We start from the raw sequence: 12,419 nt of genomic DNA, 5'->3' as shown, positions 1-12,419 counted from the left end.
AACACGTGTGAGACTATGTGAAATAGAGTTTTTAAATAAAAGAATATATATATATATATATATAAACTTTTGTCAAAGTGCGTTTTATCTATTTTTAGAGTAAATACATAAAAAAAAGTATTTTTGAAATTTTGTACTAAATATACTAGCTTTTATTTAGCAAAACTTTTTAAATACTAAAAATATTTTTTAAACTCTCTAATATAATCTCAAACATGTCCTCAATCTTGCTGTCCATTACAACTGCATCAAGAGCTCCATCGAGCCGTTAATGACAGTGGTGGAGCCAGATAATTCATATTTGAGATGTCGCTAAAATTTTTTTAATGGTGCTGAGTGGTAACTTGCGTAAATAGGAGGGAAGAAATTCTTTTTTTTTGGGGCTTGAGTAGGAAAAAAGCAAAAAAAATTTAAAAGCTTTTGGTGTCGTGGCACCCCAAAGCCTCAAGTGGATCCGCCACTTGTTAACGGCACCCAAAACCGATACTCTTCTCTCTCTCTATTGATTTTTGTTTTTGGAAGATGGGTTTAAAATTTGAAATTGAAGTTGTGAAATGTGGCATGTTTTTGATCTTTAGATGAAATGGACGGTTGAGATTTCAAAATTTGAGATAGCTTAAATTTGAATAATGGGAGGGGATCTGAATCCGCAACTTCTAGCCAAAAATCAGTATCAAAATCCGGGGTGCCGACATGTTGAAATTCGATTGGCCACGTCCAACGTCCAAAATCGTTGCCACGCCTAAATGAAAGAAAAGTTTTCCCATTTTTTTTCTTTGTCGGCAAACGCACTTCGCGTACTTTCCGAGTTCCGACACCTGGAGGAAAAAAGGATAAAAGCCCAAAGCGATTAAACCGCTCAGCATGTTGTTGATTCCAACGAGAATCCTAATCGCCATTAAACACTAATCCCACAGGGCTTCTCTGTTATCCAGCAGAATCCTCTCTTGCTGCTGCTCTGATCGGATCAGTGTAGACGAAGAAGAGAGAGAGGAAATGGGGTTCTTTGTGGGGCTGATAATGGGACTCGCCGTGGGACTGGCGCTGATAGTGGGCTTCGTCAAGTACGAGAACGCCCGGTCCAACCGCCGGACCCAACTGGCCAACACCGTAGCCGCTTTTGCCAGGATGACAGTCGACGACTCCAGAAAGATCCTCTCTCCCGACCGCTACCCGTCCTGGGTCGTCTTCTCTCAGCGCCAGAAGTTGAGCTCTCACTCGCTCTCTCGTTCTCTGTTTTCCAAGTCTTTTGTGGGTTTGTGATATAGAGGCTGATTTTTTGTGGGTTTTTGTTTTGTTTTCTTTTTGGGTACAGTTAACTTGGCTTAATCTTCATCTTACAAAGATCTGGCCCTATGTTAACGAGGTTTGACTTTTATTTTAGTTGCAGCTGCGAATATTTGTGCTTTTGTTTTGTTGTTAGTGAGAAACGTTTACGTGAACTTGGTATTTGTAGGCAGCGTCTGAGCTGATAAAGACTTCGGTTGAACCGGTTCTGGAACAATATCGACCGATCATATTGACCTCGCTCAAATTTTCCAAGTTTTCTCTTGGTACTGTGGCACCACAATTTACAGGTTAGCTACATTCAGTCTAGTATATATGATTTTAATTTGAAGTTTGTGTTTGTATATCGGATACACACAATTCTGTTGCCGTTTGTATTTGTTAGTTTCATCACATTTGGTTAATGTAACTTGTTTGCAACTTTCCCACGAGAGCTCATTGTGAGAAACCTTATAGTTGTGTCCTATTAAGTTATGAACTAGGTAGTGATTGCCTTTTTTGGTTTACCAAAATGAATGACGGTCCATTTGAGCTTGCTTGTCTATTATGTAACTAAGCATATAGACTTGTGCTATATGGTAACACTGTTGCCTTTATCTTGAGTTTCTTACGAAACAATGTTGTTCTTCAGGAGTTTCTATTATTGAGACTGGAGAAGATGGTGTCACCATGGAATTGGAGATGAACTGGGATGGGAACCCGAGTATAGTACTGGATATTAAGACTAGACTGGGTGTAGGACTACCAGTGCAGGTAATATGAAACTTGCTACCTACTTCTGCTCACTAGCAACTGATTCCTTGACTTTGAGTGGCCCAATATATTTCTCATGTTGTGGATTATTAAGCTTAAAGCACTGTATGTTCTTCTGGGAAATGATTTCCATTTCAGTGCTGTCAAAGCTCTGCATTTTCAATCCAACTGAAGGACTGTTAAACCTATATTTAAGCTCCATCTCTGAGAATTTAATCAATCATTCTTACCCCATTCATTTCACTTCATCATTAAGCTTTTTGAGGCCATTTGCTATGTGGTTGTCCCAAAATACAATTGTTTACTTACTTTTGCTTTTTGTTCTTTTATGTATTTTTTTTTTTTACTTTGTAAGTAACTGCTACCAGAAGCCTCATTTATAGTTCTGAAAGTACAACACAAATGAACTGAAATAACTTAATCATAATATTCAGATGTAACATGATTTAATATCTACTGTATGTATATCCTGTCAATGTAATCTTCTATAATGTTGTTCTGATTTGTTGTATGAAATCTGGACCTTTTCATTTGGATACTGATGTAAGCAAGAAGCTGAACCGCTCTTTACATGTGTTTTTTTGTGCTGCCCCTGCGGGGAGGGTGTGTGCACTGTTGTTGCAAATGGATGTGTTTGGGCATGCATGTGCAACCTTTATTTTCTAATTTAGGATTAGATTTCTTGAAGGTGAAAATTGAAGTAGCAGTTTTAGGTTATGCTAGATTTTCTCCAATTTGAATGTGGTGAGGGACTGCAAAGTAATTGTGGCTAGGAAGCATGCATTTTTCTAATTGAAAACTGTTTTGGAGAACATCATTTTGAAGACTTAGAATTTTTTTATCAGAGGTCGACAGATTTTAGATTGTGTTCTCATCGCCAATGCATGTATAGATAGTTGTCTCAAATTTGGTGGGTTGGGAGTTTTATGTAAATTGGACTTAGAGAAGGCTTATGACCATGTCAACTGAGATATTTTTACTATTATGATTAATGCTACTCCTAGTGGTTTTTTAATAGCACTCATGGTCTAAGACAAGGGAATCCTCTGTCCTCCCTCCTTTTTGTGATTGTTAGGGAAGCTTTGAGTCGAATGATGTCAACAACTGTGAATGGAGGTTTTATTTCTGATTTTTGGGTGAGGGCTAGGAATGACGGTTCATTATCTGTCTTTCATCTCCTTTTTGCGGATGATACTTATTTTTTGTGGGATTGCACTGGATTATTTTCAGTATCTGAGATGTGTTCTCCTTTGTTTTGAAGCTATTTCCTAGTTGAAAATTAATTTGGCTAAATCTAAATTGGTTCCTGTTAGTAATGTGGTGAATGTGAGTGGTTTGGCTCGTATTCTAGGTTGTAGGATTTTGTCTAGGGAAAAGGTTCTAGTTGTCTTAGGGTGGTCGTTAACATTGATCAAGAGCATGCTTTTCAACTCTTCCTTCATTTGAGATTGTTACATTACTTATCAAAAAATAAATAAAAAATTTGTCCTTCATATTTCCTTTATCTCTTCCCAATCTCGGTAGGTGTTGCTATTCAAATAGAAAAATTGCAGAGGGATTTATTGTGGGTTGGTTTCGATAACAAGTTTAAGTTCTATCCGGTTAATTAGAAGAATTTGTACTATCCTTCATCTTGGAGGTTTTGGGATTATGAGTTTGCTCACTTTCAGTAAGGCTCTTTTGGGGAAGTGGTTATGGAGATATACTGTGGAGAGAGGCTTTTTGGTGACTGGTAGTGGATAAAAAATGTGGTAGTTTGAAAAGTGGTTGGTGCTCTAATAATGTCATTGAGCCATATGGGGTGAGTTTATGGAAACATATTAGGAGGGACTTGGATGTGTCCTCTAGATTTATTAGTATCAAGGTGGGTGATGGCTCTTGGACCAGGTTTTCGCATGACGTTTGGTGTGGGAATCACTCTTTGAAGGAAACATTTTCGAAGTTATTTTGCATTGCAAGGGATAAGGGTGCTCTGGTGGCTGACTATATGTTTGCTCACAATCATGAGGTGCATTGGAACATGAATTTTATCAAATTGGTGCATGATTGGGGAGGTGGACTTTGTATCTTCCATTTTCAATGCACTCTATTCCGTTAGGATGGGGACCTAGAGGTGAAGATAAGTTTTGTTGGATTCCTTTGAAAATGCGATCTTTTGAGGTAAAAACTTTTTACAAAGTTCTCCTTCCCAACCTTAACTCCTCATTCCCTTGGAAGAGCATTTGGAGGTCTAAGGCTCCTGTCTTTCTTCATTTGAACAACATCTTAGGAAAATATTTCACTGTGGATAGCCTTCAGAAGCGTCATATCATAGTGATGAATTGACATTGTATGTGTAAAAAGAGTGGGAGAACTCTTGATCACCTTCTTCTTATTTGTGATATTGTGAGAGATTTGTATAATTTAGCTTTTTAGATGTTTGGAGAATAGTGATTTATGCTCAGATGGGTGGTGGAGCTCTTGGCGTGTTGGAAAGGAAGGTTTAGTCGGAATGATTTTAACATTGTTTGAACTTTAATCCCTTCTTGTTTAATGTGGTGCATCTGGAGATGAAGGAATGCTTGGAGTTTTGATGATTGGGAGAAGACAAGTTCGGATTTACAACTTTGTTTTCTTGAATTCCTCTTTGAGTGGATCTATGCTAATGCTCGTCTCAATATTTTTAACTTTATAAATTTTTGTGCTCTTTTTCCTCCTTGATATTGTTGGGGGGGTTTTTCTCTTGTATACGTCCCGGTACTTGGGTTGCGTCCCTTGCACTTTTAATGAATTTGCTTTACTTATAAAAAATAAAATAAAAATTCTTGTACTGACCAAATGAGTAATCACAAAAATGATTTTTATCGTCCTCTTTCACACTTGAATATATGAAGAGATTTAATGTTGTGCTCATCACTGAGGGCTCACTAGAATGTTCTGAAATGGTTTACTTGTTATGTGCACCATTGTCTCTTATTAACCTTCCTACCAGAATGCTTTGATTTAATTTTTAATTTTTCTTTCCTCTGTTAGGTAAAAAATATCGGATTCACTGGGGTTTTCAGGTTGATTTTTAAGCCACTGGTTGACGAGTTTCCATGCTTTGGAGCTGTTTGTTGTTCTCTAAGAGAAAAGGTACTGTATCTCCTTCTAAAGTCATCCTTCTAAGATATTAGAATTAGGGAAGTTATATACACACATATTATAGATATCAAAAGAGTGTTCGACAGAAATGCAGATTTACAGGAGTGTTAGCACATGTGTGCCTCTAGACACATATATGTGTAATAATGTAGATCTGTAATGATTGAAGCAAGCATCCTCTCAATGGGTAATGTCTAAATCTGACTGCAATTCAACTGTAATATATATCCTATCCAATATCTGAAAAATACCGAGCTTTAGGTGATGGATTCTATGTGTACTTTTAGATTTCCTTTGTTATCTTTACTAACAATATTTTTAATTGATGTAATTAATTCAGAAGACCTCTATCTTTGGGATCTTTATTTCTCTAGTGAATGTCCATCTCTCTCTCTCTCTCTCTCTCACACACACACACACACACACACACAAACACACACACTCATAAGCAATGCATAGGATTTTCTGAATATTCAATTTTTCTCATGCAGAAAGATTTGGATTTTACACTTAAAGTTATTGGTGGTGACATATCAACGATTCCTGGGCTTTACGATGCAATAGAGGTTTGAGCAACTTCCATCATTTGTCACTATTCTGGCGTTTTTTTGTATGATTGTTGTAGAGTATGTTTCACACCGTACCTGACAATTCTACTCAAGCTTAATGTGGTTTTGAATGTATGAGGTTGATTAAACAAAAAATCAGAAGATTCCCAGTGTGCTTTCTTAAAATTGTGTTTTCAAACTTCAAGTTTGGGTTGCATTTGGTATGTACTTACGAGCAAAAGCATCAGCTCAAGTTCACAATCTAACTTTTGACTCCATTGAAACTAATTTGCACTGCTTAACGTTTCCTGGAGGCTTTGACTAACCTCAGTTTTGGTGATATAAGAGAGTCCATTGTCGCAGAGTGACCTACAGTTGGTGTCAAGGTTTTAAACTATAGTGACTGGCCATATTCTGTTTGCGTATTGGAACTAATTCTTGTATGTTTATATGAAGTGTCAAATTTATCTAGGATTTGAACTTTGTTTGCACCATCGGAGGAATTAGTTGATGAATATAGATCTGGTAATTTGAAGATAATGTAATTGCACATTGTATTTGTTGAGTATATTGCATGGGTTTACATGTGTTCTGGTGTCAATTAGTGTTTGCTTCTGGCTGTGTCATGGTTGGTGTGGTATTTTGTTTTTGGCTAAGTAATGCCATGCACATTGTTTTAATCATTCAACACTATGAGTAGCCATATCTGATCTTATTTGTTGTCAGGTTTGCTTTTTTACAAAATCTTGTTGTAACAAAGAGGTATATATGTTTATACAGGGGACAATACGGGATGCTATCGAAGATACTCTTATGTGGCCAGCTCGGAAAGTTGTACCTATTTTGCCTGGGGATTATAGGTACGCCTACACATAGACATGGATATGACTAAGCTTTTGATCATTGCTGTTGACATTGTTGTTACCAATGGCATCATTGTGCATACTGTAAATGCAATGGAGAGGCATTCTGATGCCTCTAAATGGCTCAGTCATGACATACACAAGTGTCACGCTCACACACACGCACAGAGGTGATGCTGGTGGTGGTCTTTGCTCACTGATTATTGTCATTATTAAGTGGCCGCCTTGTTATACATGCATTGAGTGACTAAATTAAGAGAGATCTGTGATGAATGGTGGTCTTTGCTCATTGATTCATGTTGTAATTTGATAGTCAGTGTTTTTGTTCTTTAGTGACCTGGAGTTGAAGCCTGTTGGGATATTAGAGGTGAAGCTTGTGCAAGCGAAGGAGCTAACAAATAAAGATATCATTGGAAAGTCAGATCCCTATGCTGAATTATATGTACGGCCTTTACGTGACAGAATGAAAACTAGCAAAACAATTGTAAGTTCTTCTGCTTTTCTTTTATTTCTGGTTTATTCACTTGGGTTTGAAACAGATCCCATATTATTTCTTCAGAACAATGATCTAAACCCGATCTGGAACGAACACTATGAATTTATTGTTGAAGATGCATCCACTCAACATTTGGTGGTAAAAGTGTATGATAATGAGGGGGTTCAGGCATCTGAGCTCCTTGGGTGTGCTCAAATACTTCTAAGTGAACTTCAGCCTGGTAAAGTGAAGGATGTCTGGTTGAAGCTTGTTAAAGATTTGGAGGTCCATAGAGATAATAAAAACAGGGGGCAGGTTAGAACACAAAATCCTTCCTTTGGATCGTTATATTCTTGTTATTTATTTTGATCTACCTTTCTTTTTCAGTTGGCAAATGTTTGGTAGTTAATGTCGAGAGATTGCATTTTCTGTCCTGAGATGTGCTATATTACCCAACTTCCATGACGTTTTATGCCTTTCTTCTTAATCGAAGGGTACTTACTGCATGCACCCTATAAATGCTTTCTGGGATGGTTCTAGCAATAGCTTCTTGAAAAACCAGATTGGCTTCCCAACTTGGATGGCAGTGGTACCCCCAATGGTACAAGGCCACTGGTTTATATGAACTGGCCCCTGATGAGATTTATAAGATAGCATAATGTCCTATCTATATTAATATCTTCATTGTTTTACTCTCTTTCTAAAACAGTCCCAAACCCTGCACCCTCCTCTACAACCTTTATCTTGTAGAGGATAGTCTGCTGACAATAATTGAATGATTTCTTTTTGCCAGAGGCTTCAATATTCTCGTGAATTTTTTATTTTGAAGCTTGAGATATAAGATTTCTTATCAATTAGTGTTGTGGAGGATATTTCTTCAGACGCAAATCTATATTTCCCTTTAGACGTATATTTCTGGAAATAATTTCAAAGAAAATAAGTCTATTATAGCAATGCCATACTGGTGAAGTTTCAAACAGTAAGATTCTTATCTCAATATGATATTTTGTATACTCTGTCTGTGTGAAAGAAGGCCCCACTTAGAAATCATAGAAACCGACCTTCATGATCCACGTGCTCGACTATTATTGGAACAACTTGGGGTCTGTCTTTCAGTCAGTTGGGCCCTTTTGTTGTAGGAGAATTATATACAAGTGCTCACAAGTTAATAATTCCATCTGTTTTGTGAATGGTTTATAGTATTTGAATCCAGAACAATAAGTCAAACTAAATTTACATTAGCTCTTTCTTCTATAAGTTGCTCCATTATATAATTGGTGTTCTATTTCTTTTTTATTGTTCGTTTTGCAACATGGATATTTATGTTCATTTTAATCATATTAACTTTCTTTCTTCTTTGTGCTTTAGGTGCATTTGGAGCTTTTGTACTGTCCTTTTGGCATGGAGAATGGAATTACCAATCCTTTTGCCCCTAATGTTTCATTGACCTCCTTGGAGAAGTTTCTCAAAAGTGGGGTGAATGGAACAGAACCTATTGCAAATGAGAAAGAAGTCATGCAGAAGAAAAGGGAGGTTATTATTAGAGGAGTTTTTTCTGTTACTGTGATATCTGCTGAAGATTTGCCAGCGGTGGATCTGATGGGGAAGGCTGATCCTTATGTTGTACTCACCATGAAGAAATCAGAAACAAGAAACAAAACTAGGGTAACAGTTTGGTAGCATTTTTTCTCTCAACAATTGGGAATCCTTAAGAATCCCTGTTATTGTAGATTAAAAAATGCTTGCCTTCTTTTCCTTTCTCCCTTCATTCGTTGCCTTTTGTGTGTGTGTGTGTGTTTTTGACATTTGTTTGTATCTTTAGTGGATTCCTAGCTGCTTGCATGTCCGTGTGGGGGGCAGAGTGCAGTCATCTCTAATTAAACAGGCTATAAATTCACTTGATCCTTAAAAGGTCATTTTGCTTCTCAGGTTGTGAATGACAGCTTGAATCCAGTTTGGAATCAAACTTTCGACTTTGTTGTTGAGGATGGATTACATGATATGTTAATCCTCGAAGTATGGGACCATGACACATTTGGAAAGGTAGAAACATTTTACAATTTATTTTTTTAGTAATTATTGTGTGTGTGTATATATATTTTAGCAAGATGTACTTCTGGTTTACTTTGGGTTCCTGCATTAAGCAATGCGGGGTATTAAACCGTGTTGGCTCTGGCTCTTGTATGGGGTCTGTGGACTGGAAATCCTAACTAAGCAGTAAGCAGGTGGTTAGCTTTTGAATGGGCCATCTTTCTGATGTTGGACATTCCATCAGCGTGGAAGATTTGGATGCAAACAATGTATTGAAATGTCTCTATAATGAGACATTTAGGATCATGTGATTTGATCTTTCTCAAAAGCGTCTGCATCTAAACTGGATCGGCTTACCTAGTTATGCTGATTGACGAGTTTGCATTTAAGTACTGTAGTTTAATGCTGCCTATTTTCCATATAATGAAGAAGTATTATTAGACATTTGCCCATATGCATGCATATGTTTCAGTATCCCAGCAAAAGGAAAAAACAAAGTGTTTATATGCATGCATGTCTTTGTGTATTTTTTTATGCTTGAATATATTGCTATGCTACTTAAACCATTGCTCAGAAGAAGAAAAAAAGAAGAAGATATAATTAATGTAATTATGCTTGTGCATTTTCGAGTACAAAGTAGAACAATTATGCTCCATTGTTCTACTTAAACCCTTAAAGCGGCTGTTTAATGTAAGCACTTGGCCCTGCTTTCTACTTTAAGATTAAAAAACCGAAATGTGTCCAGAAATGTTTGATGTTGAGATTGCTGCTTAGAACTTGCTTTTTTTTAATCTGGGTACACGTATAATGTGTACTAACACTTATCTTTAAATCATGCAGGATTATATGGGGAGATGCATCTTGACACTTACTAGGGTTATACTGGAAGGGGAATACAAAGAACAGTTCCAGCTAGATGAAGCAAAAGCAGGAAAATTGAATTTGCATCTCAAGTGGATGCCACAACCAATTTACCGTGATTCTTGAGTGCTCATGTTCTGCACTTGATAGTAACTTCGAGCCTGTTTGGAATTACAGTAGAAAATAGAATTTTTGTCTATAGCTTTCGAGTAAATCAAGGATGTACTACCTGCTAGACGTATACAAAGAACATTGACAGCACATACAAATTACTTGATTAATAAACATCGCACCATGTATTTTCGAGTACAAAGTAGAACAATGTACATAGTTGTTTAATAACCCAAGGCTACACGTAAGCTAGTGAAGTTTGAAGATGCTATAATTATGGATTGAAAGAAGTGGCCTAATTATTGCAAGAGATTGTTACAAGGTTGACCATTTACATGCTAGGAGTATTCTGGTTTCGGAACTTCTGTTTTGCCCTTTTTATCAAGTGATCTCTCATTTTGCATTTGCAAATTTGTTCTTTGATATCCGCTTGCTCAGATTTTCATCCGATTAAAGGCTGCACTTCAGCTGGATCTTGTGGATACTGGATAGGTCCAAACTAGATGATTAAGTTGAAAGAAGAAAAAAGAAAGAGGAAAAGAAAGAAGAGAGGAAGGAAAAACTATCCTATTCCCTTGATACATCAACCATCTACATGTGTTTAAATAGAAGAGTAATATAAATTATTGTGGAATATAGTTATTGCAGATGAGACAATTACGCCTGTAGAATCATATTAGAAGTTTCCTTCATGATAAGATCATCTCAGAAGTCTCCTCCAACAAATTGCTATGAAATCTGAGTTGAATCATGAATGCTTAAGTACTCCCAAATAGTGTGTACTTGATAACTTTTTTTGGAAAATTGCAAAATTAGTACATATGGTTTTCTTGATTTGTAATTAGTTACACGTGGTATCAAAATGAACTTAGAGGTTTTTGAGATATGCTAAAAAGACAATTTACTTTCCACAGTTAAATTTCGTTTCTTGATTTAACAGATTTTGATAGTGTGACACGTTAGAGTCAATAAAATTGTGACACTTATCTTACTTAAGTTAGTGTCACACTAACGGAATTTGACTGTAGGGAGTAATTGTTTTTTTTTTTTTTTTTTTTTGACATGCCTCAAGGACCTTTGAGTTCATTTTAATACTATAAGGATTTAATTGCAAATCAAGTAAACCACATAGACTAATTTTACATTTTTTCCCACCTTTTTATCCCTTAAAAATTACAATATTGTGTGACAAGGCTTGAGGTGACTTGCTTGGCCATCTGAATTTTAAACCTTTCCTTTTGAAGTCCCGTGGATGTATATCCCAAGTCAAAATGATTTACCAATAAATTTATTCTCGAGTTCCTGCTATTGACGTATTTGGCTGAGATACTGTTTGTACATAATGATAATGATAAAATGGAATACTTTAGGAATTTCACATTTTCATTAGATCAAAATTGTTGAATAATTTGTAGGCGTGTGTTGAACACGCTCCCACACGCATTGACGCGTGAAGACAATTCTCCTCTGCTCCGCCACCTCCCACCATCTTTCCCGGTCCCCTGGATCTAGTTGCTGCTTCCCGGCATCCACTACCGGCACGTGAAGACCACGCGCCGGTCACCAACACCCACCTTGTTACCTTCTTTTGCCCCATCAGCCAACGACGCTGCTATTTTGTATTATTTATTTCATTTTTATGTTATTTGCTTGTCTTTTGTTACGGGTTTTTAGTCTTGTTTATCTGTTATTTTCTTTGTTTTTAAAAGTCCCTACCACCGTTTGTTCTTGTTTGCCTTTTGGGGTTTGGAGAGGTTTACGGCCCTGTTTGCTACCGGCGCGGAACGACACTGTAGTTGGAACGGTACTGTTCCAGTTACAATACCGTTCTCAAATGTGCAGCAAATGTGCACAAAAGTCTACGTAGTTTTCAATAAAAACTCAAATCATTCCAATTGTCACACACCCCAACAAGTAACCATTGGACAACTAACCTAACCGTGTACAACCTCACTAACTCTACTTTGTATTTCAACAAAAAAGAAAAAAAAAATTAACAAGAACTTTTCTGCTGCAAAGAACTCGTAGTTTCTCCCACATTTTTTCAACAAAATTTCTTCTTCCTCTGTACGCCGACAGCCCACCTCAAATCATATTTTCTTCCCCAAACCCCTTCCAATTTCCATTTTGTCACACACCCACAAAGCATTTCTCTATTGACCCCTCTCTCCTCCGTGAGCGGGTATCAGTGCAGTGCAAATTCTCCCATCCACCGTTTTCAAGGCCAGCCAATGCCCATTTCTCTCATCAAACTCTGTTATTGTTCATTTATTATACTGTATTTGTCTATTTTTTGTTCCTGAATTTGCCAATTTGAATAATTTAGGAACAAAAAATAGCCAAATACAGTATAATGAATGAACAATA

At 36.9% G+C, this 12,419-nt stretch overlaps 1 protein-coding gene across 1 annotated transcript; it reads left to right on the top strand.

Annotated features, from left to right (window-relative positions):
* The first annotated feature begins 744 nt into the window (after positions 1–744).
* On the top strand, positions 745–10,457 carry LOC132165413 (synaptotagmin-5-like). The gene is made up of 12 exons (XM_059575958.1): positions 745–1,208; positions 1,318–1,366; positions 1,457–1,577; positions 1,919–2,040; positions 5,053–5,154; positions 5,655–5,729; positions 6,492–6,571; positions 6,908–7,058; positions 7,134–7,364; positions 8,418–8,714; positions 8,979–9,092; positions 9,921–10,457. The coding sequence occupies exons 1-12, from the start codon at positions 997–999 to the stop codon at positions 10,065–10,067; spliced, it is 1,701 nt and encodes a 566-aa protein (XP_059431941.1). The 5' UTR covers positions 745–996; the 3' UTR covers positions 10,068–10,457.
* The last annotated feature ends 1,962 nt before the right edge of the window (positions 10,458–12,419 follow it).

This window comes from Corylus avellana, chromosome ca11 (assembly GCF_901000735.1).
Source record: "Corylus avellana chromosome ca11, CavTom2PMs-1.0".
NCBI lineage: Eukaryota > Viridiplantae > Streptophyta > Magnoliopsida > Fagales > Betulaceae > Corylus > Corylus avellana.
Note: the sequence above shows the minus strand (reverse complement) of the source record. Positions and strands in the feature narration are given on the sequence as shown.